Source organism: Epinephelus lanceolatus, chromosome 24 (assembly GCF_041903045.1).
Source record: "Epinephelus lanceolatus isolate andai-2023 chromosome 24, ASM4190304v1, whole genome shotgun sequence".
In the NCBI taxonomy this organism is placed as follows: domain Eukaryota; kingdom Metazoa; phylum Chordata; class Actinopteri; order Perciformes; family Serranidae; genus Epinephelus; species Epinephelus lanceolatus.
Window position 1 is genome coordinate 14,119,718 of NC_135757.1, and position 18,530 is coordinate 14,138,247.

General features: G+C 44.0%; 1 protein-coding gene across 4 annotated transcripts in view; it reads right to left on the reverse strand.

Annotated features, from left to right (window-relative positions):
* Positions 1-18,530, reverse strand: part of LOC117250212 (sodium channel protein type 2 subunit alpha) — a 47,128-nt gene that overhangs the window by 14,358 nt on the left and 14,240 nt on the right. For 2 of the 4 annotated variants that reach the window (XM_033616307.2, XM_033616308.2), the window contains exons 6-18: positions 18,077-18,168; positions 14,566-14,859; positions 13,651-13,714; positions 12,106-12,247; positions 11,483-11,689; positions 9,717-9,995; positions 9,072-9,413; positions 7,697-7,829; positions 7,343-7,581; positions 7,051-7,224; positions 5,102-5,458; positions 4,401-4,925; positions 18-153 (exon numbers count right to left, since the gene is read on the reverse strand). In XM_033616307.2, coding sequence (XP_033472198.1) covers positions 18-153; positions 4,401-4,925; positions 5,102-5,458; positions 7,051-7,224; positions 7,343-7,581; positions 7,697-7,829; positions 9,072-9,413; positions 9,717-9,995; positions 11,483-11,689; positions 12,106-12,247; positions 13,651-13,714; positions 14,566-14,859; positions 18,077-18,168 — 2,984 coding nt within the window. Of the gene's footprint in view, positions 1-17; positions 154-4,400; positions 4,926-5,101; positions 5,459-7,050; positions 7,225-7,342; positions 7,582-7,696; positions 7,830-9,071; positions 9,414-9,716; positions 9,996-11,482; positions 11,690-12,105; positions 12,248-13,650; positions 13,715-14,565; positions 14,860-18,076; positions 18,169-18,408; positions 18,501-18,530 lie in introns of all 4 variants that reach the window. The other 2 variants (XM_033616310.2, XM_033616309.2) reach the window with 2 other exon arrangements.

The window sequence follows — 18,530 nt, forward strand, 5'->3', positions numbered from 1 at the left end:
CCTAACATCCCTCTCACCTTCTGTGAAGCAGGCCTCTGGGTCCAGTGACTCCTCTGGCTCCAGCTCCACTGAATCCACCCCATCTCCTGGGGGGCGAATATCAACTGTGCTCCCCTCCGATGAGCTCAGAGGTTGGGGCTCTACGTCAAGCTTCTGCATGGACGAGGAAGAAGATGAGAGTAGAAAGTTAGGTGCCTTACAAGTTCAGTGGTTAAAGGAGCCAACCTTCTGAGCTGGTTATCATTGTGATTCTCCATTCACATGTACTCCAGTGCCACAGCTATATACCTTAGCATGGAGACGAGGCACTGTAATAGCTCACAGAGTTGGGCTCTTTAAAGTCATCGTATTATCATCATCACATGCAGCATCGATCAAATGTACCTACAGGATTTGACATTAGTTTTATCTGATGGCTCAAATCAGATTATGTGGCAACACAAGGCACAGAGAGGTTGGCGTTACGGAAATGCGCTGTGGGTACATTTGATGTGACCTCAGTTCGAGGAAGAGTGCATGCAGTATTCCAGTGCATTATCAATCCAAGCCTGAAATAGTACCAAGCAGAACGTGTGCTGAAGTATTTTCATGTCCACTGAAAAATGACCCCAAATGGGCCCCAAATTTATCCCATTTACAAAAAAGACAGCTATGAATAATAATTTCCCCCAACCTCAAAGCTAGAATCCACCCACAGAAGGACTGCTGAACATTTTCCTGAATGACATGAAAACACGTTATTTCCATTCCTTGAAAGCAGTGTACAAGCTTCTTCTGTTGTTGTTGAAGTAGACGGATAACCACATTAGCTTACCAGCAAAAACCAGTACTGTGCACTGTTTATAAGACAGCATGTGGTCTGGCTTTTTTTTGTAGTTGTTCCATTTCTATGTTGAATTAGCTCCCATGCATACCCAGAAAACATACAGGACTAAGTGTGGTAGTCAACGATTTAGGTCCCTCTTCTCAGCAATATGCAACACATGTAAGGACAAGTGTTGCTGCTGCTGTCAAGTTCATCTGTCTTCCTTGCTAACTCTGAATTTTGAACCCTGGTAACACTCCTCTAAAACCCTAAAATGCAGTGATCTTTTTTTAATGTACATCACAATATCATCTGCATATAGTGAGACTTTTTGGTGTCATTAGGCTTCCTGTCTGTTTTTCTTTGGGCAAACATGGTGTTATGTGGCCTCATGTCTGATCTGTCGGGCGTGTGAAGTGAAGTAACATGTCATCCTAGACAGTGCAGCAGCTCTGATTGCCGTGGGACCCAGCTAATACGGCATGGGAATGATGGAAGCATGCTGCTCACAAGGGCATCGCTGTGGAGGGGTTGTTTCCCTCCGGTTTCTCTTTCTGTCCTTCAGCAAGAGACCCATTTTAACTCTCCTGGGCATGGATTATATGAGGCTTTCACTCTTAACCTAACATGCTTTTATTTGGCAGATTTTGTTGGCATGTTTTACTGTATTTGCACAAGTTGTGTGACGAGATAGTTGCAGTGGAACGAAAGTGGATAACACAGGTGTAGAGCCACAAAGTACTGGGCCGACTAATCCACAATAATTGTTTACATGCACCATCTCTACTTAGATTAAATGTAATGTAATGTAATGTGTTTGACAATAAAAAAATTAAGAAATCATCCTCATAGTAATCATTAATAAGTCTGATTAAATATAAGTTGCCATGTGTTATCTGTTTTGCCACCCTGCAAAAATCAGCGCTTCAAAATGATCTCCTTGGAAAGAATTCTAGCAAGAATCTTTCATCATTTCACTATTATTCAAATATCACAGAAAACGGGTATGTACATGTATTTAACGTGTGTATGCATGGGCTATGAACCAGACAAATGAATTTTGTCAAACTACAGCAAAATTCATTCCTCCATTCCATCTCTCTTTTTTCCCCTTATTCTCTTCCTCCTCCACCTCCTCCTCTCTTCCTTCATTCTCAAGCTCGGAGTGTTGGATGCCAATCAAGTCCCAAAACCAAGTCAAAACCAAGCAATGAAATCAAAAGCAAAGATCATGTTAGATGAGTTTGTCTATCGATGGAAAAAGGGTGGTGTTGCTCATTCCTAATGGTTTGTAACTGCAATACAGCCTGATGCTTGGAGATAAATTATGAAAGGGGCGGGGGGATGGGGGGGGTAAAGGGAAAAAGATTACAGCATTGAGTGTGCTGCTGTATGGAGAAGGGGTGGGGGGGAGGGTATAAAACAAAGAGGGTGGGGTTGAGGTGGGGGGACGGAGGGCAGACCAGGCAAAGAACGAAAAACGGGCAATCCATTGAAAGAAAAATATGTTGTTTGTCTGTAAATGGCATAGGCAGTCCTCATGGTTAGTGCTATGGTACAATAAAGTGGTCCTTACAATTCTCCTCTCACTGAAAACCTTGAGAGCGCCTGTGACACAGCTGCAATAACAAATGGGGGGTTAAACAAAGTAAGTCAAACAAACTAAAAGCCAGCATACAACCTCAAGTCTGCTTTCACTGGTCAGCCACAAGGCACAGTGGGAGAACATGTTAGCCACAGAGAACAATTTAGATTTCCCTGAAAGCATTTTTTCTTAAAGGAATACTTCAACACCCACATAACTTTTTGTATATCAGTTACTTGTCCTCTTTTATGCTAAATTTGGAAAGAAACTTTGTTTTTGTGGCATGCCTCAGCTGAACGAAGAAACCAAAAACTAGAGAAAATTCTTGATGAATTGAAGTCATGGGGGCAGCGTTCAACAACAGCAAAACTATATCAATAATATAAGCTCTCACACAACTCATGCAGGATAATCAAAACCCCATTTATCCAGTCATATGCTCTGTACTTCCCCGACAGACAGTCCTTTCCAACAGGGCACTGACTTGTAAGGCAGACTTGTCTGCCATTCCCCAAAGTCAGACTCCATTGACAAAAACAGTCATTTTACCTCGCTGAACACAAGAGCAGCCGGCATACCACTGCCTCAATTTATAGTTAGTTTGTATAATTGTGAGGTTTGGTGAATCAGAACCAACCCCTTTAAATCACCAAAGTCACACAATCATGCAAACACACTGATTGAGGCAGCGGCAGCTCCAGTGTTCAGTGAGGTAAAATTACTGTTTTTCTCAATGAAGTCTGGCTTTAAAGAGAGCATAGGTTAGTTTAACTTTTAGTTCAATTCCCTGTGGGGTGTTTGGGAAGTACTGAGCGAACATCTGGACAAATGAGACTTGGATTACTCTACACAAGTTGTGTTTGTAAAGAGTTTGTAAAGGGATGTTTTGCAGTTGTTAAATGCAGACCCGCGGACAAAGTTTTCTTCACAAATTCAACATAGGACAGGGTGAGTAATTTATACACAAACGCTCATTTGGGGGTGAAGTATTCCTGTGATATATTTTTTGTTACACTAGCAACGACACTTAATAGTCATCTCACAGAACAGACACACCAAATGTTCATTGTGTAACGCTAAATGCATACGTTTATACCGCCTGTCTCTGATTTGACTGTTTTTTGAGTTGAACTCTATGACACAATAGGTACAAAATGTCCAAATGTCTTTCAACTGGTGTTACTAACATTTCCCCGGCCCCTGGCTACAGGGTGTCAGGATCAGCAGTGACGTGAGAGAGCATAGTCTGATCCAGATATGGAGCATGTGGTGCCATAGCTAGAAATAGCCTCCTGGGTTGTTTTTGAATCACAGGGAATTGGCACCACACCCACCGTGGCAGGCTGACATCATCAGGGAGCACAGTCCCAATGCTCTGTCAGCCTGGCAACACTTAACAGCGAAACCTGGCTTTTGCTCTTCTAAAATAGGCAATGAATTACAAAAAAGTGACACTACCACAAATATGTGCCAGTAGGGAAGTATTTGGTTTTGTTTAAATTGCAGTTTGCTGCTTCATTAATTTCATTTTAACACATGCACACATATACTGTACTGTACATGTTGGAACGTGACTTTAGCAGTCTCTTAAGCAGGTGTGTATCACACTGAACTGCATTTGCTTGCAGGTCAACCATGTAACACTGTACACAAACACACTGACACATACATTCTAATGAGTGCATCTAAAAGTGCACCTGCTACATAGGTCAAAGGCACATTTGAGTCATTATTTGTGAGTCTTTCTTCCACTGCCAAGGGCTTCAGAACTGAGTGTAAACTCCAGAAGATTCCCTCAGCAGGATGCATGTACAAATGAGTCAGCAGGTGTGTTATTTTCAAACTGCTTGACTGTTGGACATTTTTCTGAAAAGGCTATCTCTATGCAAACTTGACACTCATTCATCGTCTGGCTCGGGTGTTAACTATTACACATATAGAGGAGCTAATCAAACACAAAAGCTGTGTCACTCAAGAAATGTCAGTCATACAATCAGTCTTTCTTCTTACCTCTTTGCTTCCCTCTACATCTGACGAGTCGCTGCTGAAATCTTCTGTGTTTAAGTTCTCGAAGTCCGACTCACCCACAGCGATGGGCACCGTGACTGTCAAGCTGGGGTTGTGAATAAATGACATGTAGTCGCATTCCTCCATTGGGTACTTCTCAGTAGTGTCCCCACCAACCCCGACCCCAACTACCAGCCCTCCACCTGGCCGTCCATTGCCCTCCGTCATGTACACCCCACTGGGGTCTTTGGTGATCTCCACTGTGTGGTTGGAGATGCAGTTGCCCTTGCCATTGCTGTGCAGTTCATCCAAGGGTTTGCTCTCCTCAGCCAGAGCGGAGCCCTTCCCGCCCCCGCCAAAGCAGAGGCTCTGGAGGAACTGCCGCACTGTGGATTTGACGAACGCGATGCCTCGCTGGATCCGGCCCACTGCAATCTGCAGGTTGTTCATCTCACTGTCGTCATCGGTTGCTGCCAGGTTGTCGGCGCTGAATGAGCTCAGGAGGAGAGCCAGGAACAGGTTTAGAACCTGGGGAGAACAGACATGAGGCAGGAAAATGAATTCTGCATGATTTTGTTGCATGTACACAGAGCGACTTGACTTTCTAACAAATCCAAAAACTTCAAGCTCAGTTAAAGCTATTGCCATGATCTTAACAGTGTTATCCGGACTATAGAAAGGACATAAAGAGGAAGAACCCATACCACCAGGTTTCCAATGACCATAACCATCATGAAGACGATCAGGCACATGGTCTGTCCAGCCACCTCCATGCAGTCCCACATGGTCTCAATCCACTCTCCGCACAGCACCCGGAACACAATGAGGAAGGAGTGGAAGAAGTCATGCATGTGCCAGCGGGGCAGCTCGCAGTCTTCAGAGATCTTACACACACACTCCTTGTAGCTCTTGCCGAACAGCTGCATGCCCACGACGGCAAAGATGAAGACGATGATGGCCAGCACCAGAGTCAGGTTCCCCAGAGCTCCCACTGAGTTACCGATGATCTTGATCAGCATGTTCAAAGTGGGCCATGACTTGGCCAGTTTGAAGACCCTCAGCTGTTTTAAACCAACATTAAAAGCACTGTGTGATTTTCTGTATTTTTGCTTGATGATTAACATTCAACAGATGAATAAACTTTAACTAGGTATAATTAAATTTTATTTGAATATTGCACAAGTAAAGAGTGGTGATCAGTCTCATCGAACTCTCAGCAAAAAAGCTTATAAGCATATTCCCACAATGTCAAAGTATTGCTTTATCACCAGACCGAAAGATTCCGACGCTGTGGTATAGAGGTTGATCGAGTTATCAGTTTTGCCTATTAATCGGCAGTGACAGGACGTTTTTAAAACTATCGTTATCAGCAGAACTTGGCTCTGATAGTGTCTCCACCATTCACTCGGGGATATACATCACCAACCAAAGCTGGAAGGGAGGGGTGAGTTAAATGATCAGTGGATAAAGGCTCCAGAGAAAGCAGCTCCCTTCTGTTGTGTGACTGTGTCTAAGTGTATTGTTCCTGATTTTATGTTGTATTTACATTCATTTTTTGGCTTGACTGCAACAGCAGGTCTAGCACTACAGTGCCAGAATGACAGTCTGTGAGTCTGTGATTGACTGAATGCTGGCACATGCTGACACATTTGAGTATTCTGAAAACACAAAATGACTCCACTCTTAAGTATCTTGTTACAAATTACATTGAAATTTTTCAGCCCCAATTACAAAATACACCAAGGTACTGCAGTTTTTCATACACAGATTCAAGGTGACATCATTGTGCTCCTGAGAATGTCAGGTTGACTTTGAGGAAAATTATTAGCTGCGTCTCAATTACATTCACCCCTCACTTCTCCACAGCTTCAGTCTCTTGTCCAAAAAAAAAAAACAAAAAAAAACAAACCCAACAACAACAGGATGGCATCGGCTGAAATGCCGAACTCGAGGCTTCAAAATGGGAGTCCACAAACCAATGGGTGATTTACTGGTGGCTACGTCCTTTATTTTTACAGTCTATGCTCCAGATATCTAAATTTATTTAGGTATTTATCGCTTTGAGTTTGATTTTCAGTGATCCAGATTTATTTAACTGATCAATTTAGGTATTTATTGCTTGGACTTAGAAGCTCAGTTCAACGGTAATCCAGTTTTTAATAAAGTAAAAGACTGTTTATTTCCGACACTGCCAAATTTTTCCTCAGTGGGTGGGGTGTAGGGATGATATCTGCCAATTAATCAGCTGGCGGCATTTTCCTGTACCAAACTATCTTTATTAAATCTGCCTTCTCGGTTGACCTCTGCTGTGGTATTGTTTATCAGCTTGTCTATGTGTGTTTATTTCCTATCTCAGTGTGTAATAGAATACTGACTGTGCCCTCACAGAGTGTAGCAGCACATCAACAATCACAGAAAGCTCATCAGGTGAGCAGAAAAAACACGCTGTGCCCCAAAGGCCAAGCCAACTCTCAGTGGGGCTTTTCATGCTCTGCACAAAAGCTCTCATTACATCATTAATAACATGAGTGTTATTGAGAGCGCCATTGTGGCCTGACCCTAGGAGCACAGGTCCATCAGGGCATCATCATCTAAGATAACATGAATCATGTAATGCAGCTTTTGTAGTAAGATCAGCAACCAGTGCTCTTACCAATCTGAAAGACCTGAGCACAGACAGGCCTTCTACGTTGGCCAAGCCAAGCTCCATGAGACTGAGACTGACGATGATGCCGTCAAAGATGTTCCAACCCTCCTGGAAGTAGTAGTAGGGATCCAGAGCGATGATCTTGAAGCACATCTCTGCTGTGAAGATGCCCGTGAACACCTGACAACAAAGATGCAGAATTCTAATTTTACACCTGAGTCTGCATCATGAGAGATATCTTGCATCTATGTTCATCTGGTTTTGTGCTTTCAGAGTTTGTAAGCATATCAATACTTGCCAGGTTTCCAACTGAGAGGACGTTATCAAACTCTTTAGTCATGGGGTAATGCTCCATGGCCATGAAGAGAGTGTTGAGGACGATGCAGATTGTGATGGCCAGATCCACGAATGGGTCCATAACCACCAAGCTGATGACCTCCTTGATTTTCAGCCATTGGGGGCAACAATCCCAGATCAGACAGGTGTTGGCAAATCTGTACCAGCAGGGGGGGCATTTCTGTCTCGACTCTTCAAGCTCTGGAAAAGGAGAAAGGACCACGCTTTATGATAACAACATACATCTCAATTGATGCTGGTTCTCCAGGAAGAAAACAAGACGAGAAAGACCAAAAATATATTGCCTGATCCTGACCTTCCATGGTGTTAGTGAGGATACTGGCCACACTCATGGCTCTCTGCCTGCCTCCAGGCTCATCTAAATAATCCATGGACGGCTGATGAAAACCCGACCGGCGTTTCTTCAGCTCAGTGTCTGTGGTCGTCCCCTGGAAAATAAATGAAATAAAACAAATATAATAAATCAAGATATCTGAGCGATTTTTTGCAGAAAGGGAGGTGTGTATAGAACACAAGTCAAACAAGTGTTGAACTCTTTTGAAGAGGTTAGATCTTACTTCAACCTGAGTGGAGTTATAGTCAGTGAAAACACCCGTGAGGATGTGAATGTTCTTTAAAATGGAAGTGTATCAATGTTCCTAGGGTCCTATGTTTCCATCAGTCCTCTTACTGTGTTCATGGCACTCTTTTGTCACTCTCTGTCCCTACAACAGCTCTGGTTTACTCTGCAAATCAAAATATAAGACATATCTGATGAAGAGCCATAAGTAGATAAAAATGTAAGATTAAAACTGACAACTCTGCAAGTGTGAGTTTCTTCCTAACTTTAACCTGTTTGGAGATGGCATTAGACCTCTTTCCTGACCTTGAACTGTTTAGAAATGGGAAAAACCTGGCCCCAAACCTCTTTTCTCATCCTCACTTAGCCCGTTTCCTTCCTTAATTGGTTAGTTTTTATTTTTTCAATTAATTCATTCTTATCATTGCTTTATAATTTCTTGGATGGCAATTAATTGACAGAAGGAGCAACTATATTTAGACAGATCTGTGACTATACTATTACATCACTCTCTAACCTTACCTAATCTAACCCATGTCATACGAAGCAAATACAGAGCTAGGGAGCATAGGACCCTTTGTCATGTTTCCCTTCCCAGAACCCTTGGAACATAGGAAAGACCCCTTTAAAGGATGAGTCTGGGGATTTTCCTGATATTTGTTCTCTTGCACAGCCTTACCAACAATGAATGTACCCTACTGACAAGTACTGTGTGTAAAATGTTCATGCTTGCTGTTCCAACAGCTAATACAAAGTGAAAATATGTATCTGTGACCTGCTATAAAAGATTTAAGACTTCAGTAGGAACCAGTGGGCTTGGGGCTGAGGACAGCAGATGGGGTAGGGAGCTGGGAAAGTGCTGATGAAATAACTTTTGATTCAAGAACTTTTCATTTTGGCCTTTTTATGAGATTCGTTGACAATAAAAAAATATATAGAATGGAGACCTTTTGGTTTGAAAAATGCACCAAAACAAGGATTTGATTCTTGGGAGTTGCTTCTCAAGCGTTTGATGACATTTCACTCATCACCAACATCAGAACAAAAGGATGGGAATAAAAGGAACCGCATGCAGGTCAATGGGAAAATAAAGCACAAAACAAACAGTCACCTCAGGCAGCAGAAGACCTACAGGGGAGGTTGTTACAGAAGTTCCACCGACCAGCGACACTACACCGTTGCAGTCCACGGTGCAGTGCATCTTCCCATTGGCAGGCAGCATGATCCGGGGCGCCCCGAGGCTGGTCTGGCTGACAGCACTGCAGCGGCGCTCCAGACGGCGTGGCAAGAACAGGGAACCCCGACGGCTGTCGCTCTCCTCGAAGGTGCTGTGCTCGTCATCGGCGAAGTCGTTCTCGGAGCCCATGTCGCGTGCCCGGCCACGGAAGCTGAACAGGCTGGCGCGGCTGTTCCTGCGTGGTGAGAAGAGGGATCCACGGATACTGAGGAGAGACTGATAGAAAAAGAAAGGGAAACTGGAGTCAGAGGGTGGGTAATGAATACGAGTATTTCCTGGACTCCCAATGCTTAACTATTGCTTTCATTGACAAAATGGAATCAATAGAAATGTACAGGGTTCAAATAAAGTTAAAATTCATCCCTGGTTTTACATGTTTGTTTAGTCTAAAGTAGCTTTATTTAATGGCATGGTGTGACATGTGTGAAATGTTGTAAAAGATAGATATCATTCTAATTTTAGCTGCCAAAAGTCAGGTAAAACTCACTGACAAATCCTGTTTGTCAGGACAATATTTACCTGGTTGGGTGAGGAGCATCTTTTCTCATAAGAAAGTCTGTTGGCATCAATGGAGAAGCGGAAGCTGGTCCTCTTGATGCTGTCCTCAGACTCAGACTTGTGGAACTTGTCGCGCACCCCCCTCTCCTCCTCCTCCTCCCTCTGCTTCCTCTTCTTCCGCCTGTTGCGTCGCTCCTTGGCACTTTTCGAGCTGAGCTTAGACGTCCCCGAGGAGGACTCAGAGGTGGGGCCCCCTCTCCCGCTGTACTCGCCGCTCTCCATGGCTGCTGCCGCGGCAACCTGCCAGCCAATCAGAGCACAAACACAGTTGTCATGGCGACCCAGCGCCTGTCTCAGAGGCTCTCGCGGACCGGAGCGGAGGAGAGAGCCTGGCAGCTGAGAGCAGGAGCAGCGGCAGCAGCATGAAGAGCCAAACAAGCCTCAGACACCTTCTAAAAATGGACGCCTGAATGTTGTCATGCAAACCAAAACACTTCTGAATTCTTACATTTGTAATACTCGACGAGAAAGAGTTGTGTTGATGCTGGGTTAGGTAACAGCCGCTTTGATTTATCAACAAATGAGAGGCACAGAATTTCTTACATCCTCCCTTAAGGAATATGATTTACTACCATGTGCATGAGCAGACATACTGTTTCATATTAGGCTTTATCGTCATGAAATGCTTTTTAGAGGCGAGGCTGGGGGATGTGAGTGGGTAAAACATTTCCATACAGTTACAGCACGGCCAAAAATATCAGAGACGGTATATCCAATAATTAAGCAATCAAAGAATACAGCATGTCACTTAATTTAGATGTTTATACTTCCTCTTTTCCACCTTTTATCTTTGCTCTCATAGAGAGAATTTCTCCCAGTCTCACAAAACACACAGCACTTAAATACCAGGATTTAAGAGACTGTCATGGCAACAGCACCAACAATCTGAATATGCACGCGCCTGATAAGACAGCGTTGAGTCGAGCAGAATAGCCTTTGAAAGATTGAGCAAAAGGGGGGGATTAGGTCTGAAACGAAACATTAAGCAAGGCAGCAAGATAGAAGACAATGTACCTGACCTTCCACTAATGAAAATGAGACGAAATGTGTAGTATTGTAATATGAAATGCAGACATCCCTGGTTGGGAATCACTGCTGTATATCACCAATCATTCAGAGGCTCAGTGCCCTCTAGGACATATGTTACTCAACCTATCTGCTTCAAAATTGTACATTTCCATTTTCCAACAGTAAATTTCCCAGATGCAGTCTGGTACCATGAACATTCATCATGTTGCATACGCAGCAGGACCGAAATAGACTGTCTGGCTTTGTCATCACAAGCTTCAAAATAACCGGTTGTTCCTATTTCCATTATCCAGCAATTCACTTGCACTCAATGTCCATCTGCTAATTTTCCTCTCTGTAGGTCGACCAAGGACTCCTGACCCCTGAGGGAGCGGCAGAGGGGTGTCAGTCACTCAGGACAGTGAATCCCTCCATTGCTCAGGGCAACACTAGTTTGGCAGCTGGCACAAGACTTTAAGCCCAAGAATCAACAGAGTCTCTCCAGTTACTCCCAGCCACTCAGCTATGCTCCAAATTGGCACTTAAGCAGTTTAAAAACATCATTTTCCTAATTGACTTCTCAATAAATGCTTTTGCTTTCCAACAAATCGGTTTCAAATGAAATTTCTGCGATAATCACTCTAATGAAATGGAGAGCGACCGGTAGCTTGCGTTGTAGTTCTAACTTGAGTTTGAACAGACAAAGATGAATGTCCTGCCTGTGCCTCCTCCTGTTGCCTCTTCAGCTGCTCCAGCATGGCCTGGAACTCCTCCTCCTTCTGCTGGGCCTCCTCGATGGTCGCCTGGTTCTGCTCATCGTACGCCATGGCCACCACGGCCAGGATCAGGTTGACCAGGTAAAAGGAGCCCAGGAAGATCACCAGCACGAAGAAGATCATGTAGGGTTTTCCTGCCGCGCGCAAAGTCTGATGGATCCAAGAAAAACAGACATATCATTAAAACAATCAACCTATGTATGCGAGTCAAAGAAAGATGCCATAGATGGATTCTTCTTTGTTCAGTTGTGGTCATCTGATTGTTTGGTGACTTTGAAAATGTCAAGTTGCCGCACTGTGCTGCTGCAGCACAAAACAAAACACAAAACAGCCTTACATAACAGGCCTAGTCTATAATTGCACAATGACACACCCTGGTGAAAAAACACTCATTAAACTCACTGAATGTTTGCTTAAATATTTACTGACTGAAGGCCAGGCTTTTATTGTTCATGCTTTTGTTGTTGAGCATGTAAATGCTCTAATAAAACAGATGTACGTTAAGATATGATGCGTTAACCATCAACAGCCACACTCTATAATGCTCAGCCATGAGTTCAACCGACCTGCTGGTAGAGGTTTTCCCAGTAGTCCTGGGTCATGAGTCGGAACAGGGAGAGGAATGCCCAGCTGAAGGTGTCAAAGCTGGTGTAGTCGTAGTCTGGATTGCGACCAGCTTTGATACACGTGAAGCCCTCTGGACAGAGCCTGTAGAGACACACAGGTGTTATGGACAATACTTTGCATCACAGGTGTGATGTGTAGAATTTTAACAGATAATTATCAGTTTAATTACCATTAAATTTGTATGCACGACCTTAACGCAGCCAAATGCACCTCTTCACTTGTGTTTTTTCCAACAGACACGCAGCAAAAGGCAAGGGGAACTCAGGCCACTGCAAAGCTCTCAGCTATACAGGCTTGATACCAACTAAGGTCTTATCTTTAGATGAATGAATTCAATTGCTTTTAAGACTTCCTTAAGGATCCGTGGGAATCCTGATATAACTTAATGATCACGTAGCAATTTTGTAAGAGCAACATGGTGTACATGAAAGCTTAATTAATCCAAATGTATAAAGCATTAAGGGTGTTTTCAAACCTGCCCTGTTTGGTTTGGTTCAAACAAACTCAAGTTCATTTGCCCCCTTTGTTTGGGCAGGTGTGAACACAGAAGTCGCAGTTGGGTGCGCACCATAACAAGTGGACTGAGACCTTCTTGAAGAGGTGGTCTCGGTCTGGTTACAAACGAACTCTGGTGCGGTTTGTTTGTGGTGAGAACGTGTTCTGACCTCGATCTGAGCTTGTAAATGCTGCAACACGAACCAACTCTGGGCAATTATGCAACTTTCTAATGAAATAAGTTCCTGATTCGGACCAAAGCAAGACAACTCCAGGCCTGAAAGCACCCTGAAAGTAAGACTGACGATAGAGCATTCTAAGGATTTATAATATCAGTAAGATGTGCTATACATGACACTTCCTGTTGAATCAGACTTCACCTCTCAAACAAAGTTGGAGACCAACACTTATATATCTGATCAAATTAAATACCTGCACTTAAAGACGTATTGCCTCCCTTCAACAGTGGTCTAAAAGCTTCTAAGGAGCCAAAGTGGTTTGCATGATATTGAGTGCAATCTTTCTTGACATGTGTCTGTAAAGATTCTTAGCCATCCATGTCAGGGTATATCCAGAGGTGCAGTAAGTCACCAGCAACTGGAGTTGCTTTAGATGCTTGTGGACATTTTGCTTTCATCTAAATATGCTTCATAAGGCCGAACAGTCTGGGCGTGACCCTGGACCGTACACTGTATACGAGAGTATGTTCTGCAGGGTTACCCTCCTTTCAGTCACAAATCTTGGAACTGCAACTGTCTGTGTGTCTTCTTGGAGTGACTCTTTGATAAACGCTTCAATATTAACATAAAGCATAAAGGAAGAAGTTTTAACATTTGCCACAACACATTAAATGAAATGCACCCCTAGTTAACCAGCGGTTAAGATTCCTGTAATGCCTCAGCGCGGTGGCGAGTGTCGACACTAATTGTGTATGCTCAGCTTTGTGGTGCATCTAATTGGCCATATAAATAAAACATGTCGAGCCTTACCCAGCGCCACTGCCGTTCCCACAGAGCAGAGCATCCCTACGGCCAGGAAGGAAATAGTAATTACCTAGAGGAGAGGGGGGACAGAGGGACAGTCGGTCAGGACCACGTCACAGGAGTGAAGCAGCGCATTTGAGAATACAGAACAGATCGATGTGGGTACAGAGAGACAATATGCACCCTGTGGGGCTCCCTTCACTTTCTGTGTGTGGTGTGATATTGTACATTGGCTGAGAGACAGAGAGGAAGGTGGTGATTTGTCTGTTTAACCACCCAACCCCATTAGTCATCCTTGTGTGTTTGTGTGTGTGTGCATCATGTAACTCTGGGTGCAGTCTTGTCCTCATCTACCAAATAACTGTCACAAAATCACATCAGATTTTTAGGGACCAACATCATTGATGCAATAATGGTGCCAGGCTTTATAACATCTTTGCATTTTTAATCAGCTCTGTCTGTCTCTTTGTCTTCTCCTCTTGCTCCGGCATCAGCTTGTCATGTAGCTGGTGCACGTCTCCTCGATATCCTGCTGGCGGTCAGTGACTCACCCTCCTCTAGCACTTTAGGCGGCTCATGCCACACAGATGGGCTATGGGAGAATGATGAAGGGTAGTGAGGGGGTGAAAGTAGAGGGTTTTATTGTTGTGGCGATTATCCGCCACATTTGCTGCGTTCTCCCACCAGCCCTTGTTAGAGAGCGCAGCCCCTGCTCCCAGCCACTGCTGTCACTCCTGATCACGGCAGCAGGCCAGGCCGCCTGACCTCCCCTACACAACCACCACCATACCATCCTGACCCATTTCTGCGTACAAAGTAGCCAGTATCTGATTCAGGCCATCTGGGACAGACACTATCTTGACCCCTGTTAACCCCTATGTGCTCCTGGCAGACATGTAGCAGCACTTTCACATCACTTACGCTCATCACTGATGTACTCTGTCCAGTTGAAGGAGTCCTCGGTCGTGTTCTGCACAACCGTGGTGTTAAACTCCAGCAGGCTGTTGTTGAAAAGCATTGTGTCATCAGCGGTGATGTTGGTATTGCTGCTGGCGTTGATGGCGACTGGCACACGCACGCACTTCTGCCTCAGGTTGCCCATGAAGAGCTGCAGGCCGATGAGGGCGAAGACACTGAGGCAGAACACGGTGAGGATCATGACGTCCGACAGCTTTTTTACCGACTGGATCAGTGCACCAACGATGGTCTTCAGGCCTAGATGGGAGAGAGGGCAAAGGGGGTGGGAGGGGGACATCGCAGGATGATTACTGCCTGCTAATTACAGCCACAAGCTTGTATAGAGAAGAAGCTGCTAATAAGAGCTCACAGCAGCAAGCAGCCAGGGGGATCTGCAGTGGAGGTTCCTGTATGAACTCTGTGCTGTCATACAGGAACCAGGCTGACACAGATCTCTGCTAATCATGGATGAACCACTAGAGAATGTTAGCCCATTATAGTGCTATGGTATTGGGCTCTGGGGAAATAATCATTAATAAATATTTGATATAATGTTCTATAAATGTGTACTCCTGGTTGGATTGCCACAAAAACATTAAACTGAGCTCTTTTTAGTGCAGTCGCCAAGCACAAGGTCAGTGAGGTTGTTTTAATCCATAAAGGCACAGCGCTATGCACAGGGGGATTGAGTGAAGTGGTAAATATCCTCTCAGCCATTCACATCACTAGTCTTGTGCCTAAAAAGCTCTAGAGCATAACTCCTTACAATACCACAACCTTCAGTCTTTATGATGTGGCTTTTGGACAGATAAAACATATGAGATACAGTGTCTTTATGATTGAGCTTTATGCGTGTGAAAGGATGTATTTTTTAACTTTGGACAGGGCCAGGCTAGCAGTTCCCATCTGCTTCCAGTCTCTATGCTAAGCTAAGCTAATCAGTGCCTGGCTCTAGCTTTATACTTAGCATGCAGGAGTGGTATTAAATCAATAAATCCAGTTGGCCTTTTTCCCAAAATGTCAAACTACACCTGGTCTTCAGATGACTATTCTCAACTTTTAAAACCCATTCTTCACCAAACACCACTCAAGCTTGTTGCACCCATAGATGTACTGGAGAGTGCAAGACTTGTCTGTAAACAGATGCAAGTGGTAAGCTTTGTTTTTCTGGATAAAAGTATTATAGTGTTTCTCAATTGGTTGCAATAAGTCACTATAATGTTCAAGGGTTTATGATCTATGTGTAGAAGAAAAAAATAGCTAACTAACACTGTGTACTTATCATCAACTCCTTTAACAGAATATAGTACCTTCCACCACTTCTCATTTTAGACAGGCCACTGCAAGAAAACATGGTCTTTATGTAATGTGAATTTTGATTAGTTTCCATCTGCACCCAGGTATGATCCTGGGAAAATAACAGCTCGTTAATGTTGGAAGTGGTTGGCAGCCAGAAACAAACATCTACAATCCACTGTCCTTTTGATAATCTAAACTTTTTGGGGTGGCCTTTCTAAAATGAGCAGTGGCGAAAGTTACAATAATCTGTTGTGATCGAGTCATGGCAGCTTTAGCTGGCTAGCACTCTTTGAAAAAGTTGTCTGTTTCGACATTAAATTACGTAAAGGGACATCTCCACAATAACTAAACAAGGATTATAAGACAAATCTATGCTTGACAAACGTTAATTTTTTACAGCAGTGATTATAGCCAAACTATTGAAATTCTGATTAACTGGAAATGTTCTCAGTTCAGAAATATAAGCATTATATTGCTTTTTATCTAGAAAAACCTCCAGTCCCTCTGATTACTTGCATTTATTTAAAGCCAAAGCGCTGCAAACACAGTCTGTCTATGGTTGCATCTCTTCTCCCACCTCTGTGCCACGTGCACGGTGCTCTGCATATAAATATTAAAGGACAAGCAGAATGTATTTAAGGGTCAAGGAAACACCAACATGTGCTTGGCTTTGCACTGCCACATAAATAGGGCCCAAAATGTTTGAACTGGGTCCAAATGTGGTCGTGGCAGCTAGAATATGTAATGTAAGCCAGAGTCCTGCACTGGTCACAGGTACCCACAAAACAGCTGATTTGCGGGTGGTTTTTTAAAAAAAAAATTTTCCCGGGTTCGGATCTGGGTGGAAAAAATAACATGCGGGTCGGATCGCAGGTTTTAGATAAACACATCAGTCATTAGTTCGGTAAACTACAGATAACTATCTTGGTCATTATTTACTCTCTGAGGATCGCCTCCGCTATTTCGCAACGGTCATTGGTTCAGCTGTTTACACGCGTTTCACCATCTAATAACACAATTTGTGATTGGACGACAGAATCAACATGGCTGCCACTGTCTAACAAGCGCCACTTCCAAAACAGTAAATAATTATTCAGGTATTTGAGAAATAAGTGGATAAAACGTACAACTATCACTTTATAATGTTTCTGAAGTGTTTCCCTGATGGATTACTTCTCTCCTCGATGGATTCGCTCTGGACAGAAAGTAAGTCTATTATTACACATGTAAAGTTCCTTTACATAGATTAAAAGTTTAAAAGCATTAAACGTAACAAACGAGTGCTTTTACACTCATATGGGAGAAGAACACAGAGGGTTGATGATGGAGCTGAAGTCAGGTTTTTATTGTGAGAGCTGCTTCATTCAGGTCGTTGTTTACTCACTGGCACCTTAACTGTGGCGATATGCTGTTCAATATTCAGCCAATATGACCCAAAATGATTACTTTAAATCCGGGTTACGGGTCGGGCTGCGGGTTGTGTTTCAACGGGTCGGACCGGGTTGCGGTACTAATTGGCCTGATGCGCGGGTCCCCGGGTCGGGTCGGGGTGGATCTTGAAAACTGGACCCGTGCAGGACTCTGACGTAAGCTGTGGAATCGGATGATCCTGTTTATACAAAGAGCCAATGACAATTTCTCCTGGATGGTTTACATATGACCTTTTTTGTTAGTTTGTGATGTGAATAGTGTCAGTGCTTAGTATGCCATTACCCAACCACCACTCACCATGTCACAATTTCCCCCCAAAAACACACAACACTGAACAGGACATGCACAGGAAAAACAAGGTAAGGAGGAGCCCTGCACGCACAAGTGCTTGCCACCAGAAAATCGGCTTTTGCAATGTCTCATGCAAAAAGGAAAAAACAAATAGTGCACAAAATCTACTTGTGAGTCTCCCAAGGCAAGAATAAATTTCAACCAAAAAGAATTCTGCCTTAAAGGATGTGTCTAAAAGCTAAGAATCCTGTCAATCTGTGCAGATTGGAGCCAGATTCCAGCTTTTACGGGCCTTGGGACGAAGGCAGCATGAGGGACGGCGACGGGCGTCATCAGGCTTAGCTACAGTGAGATGAGCTGAGAAGGGACGAGGGGGGGGTTGCTTGGATGTTAGCGAAACGCCAGTTAGCTGATAGCATTTCATTAACCCTATGGGCCTTGATGGCTCTCTCACCTGGGATGACTGATATAGTTTTCAAGGCTCGCAGAACCCTGAAGGTTCGCAGTGCTGAGACATTGCCCAGGTCCACAAACTCTGTGACATATCTGTAAGGGAAGGGAGGGAAGGAGGAGGAGGAGGAGGGAGGGGAGTCGGGTAGAGGGGCGTTTCGGGGAAAGGTGTGGGACACACACGCACATACGCACACACACGCACAAATCAGGCACCCACACACATGGCGTGACGAGACAAAAGGAAGAAGGGGAGGGGAAGAGGAGGGAACGGCAAATGGTCACACACAGAGGACAAATGGCAGGAGTGCTGGCAGCAGGCGCGGGCAGCCTTACCTGGTATTACTGAGATTGTTTTCAAAGCTCGCAATACTCTGAACGTGCGCAGAGCTGAAACATTGCCTAGGTTTACAAACTCTGTTATATACCTGCAGGATCAAATGCACAGTTACTACACA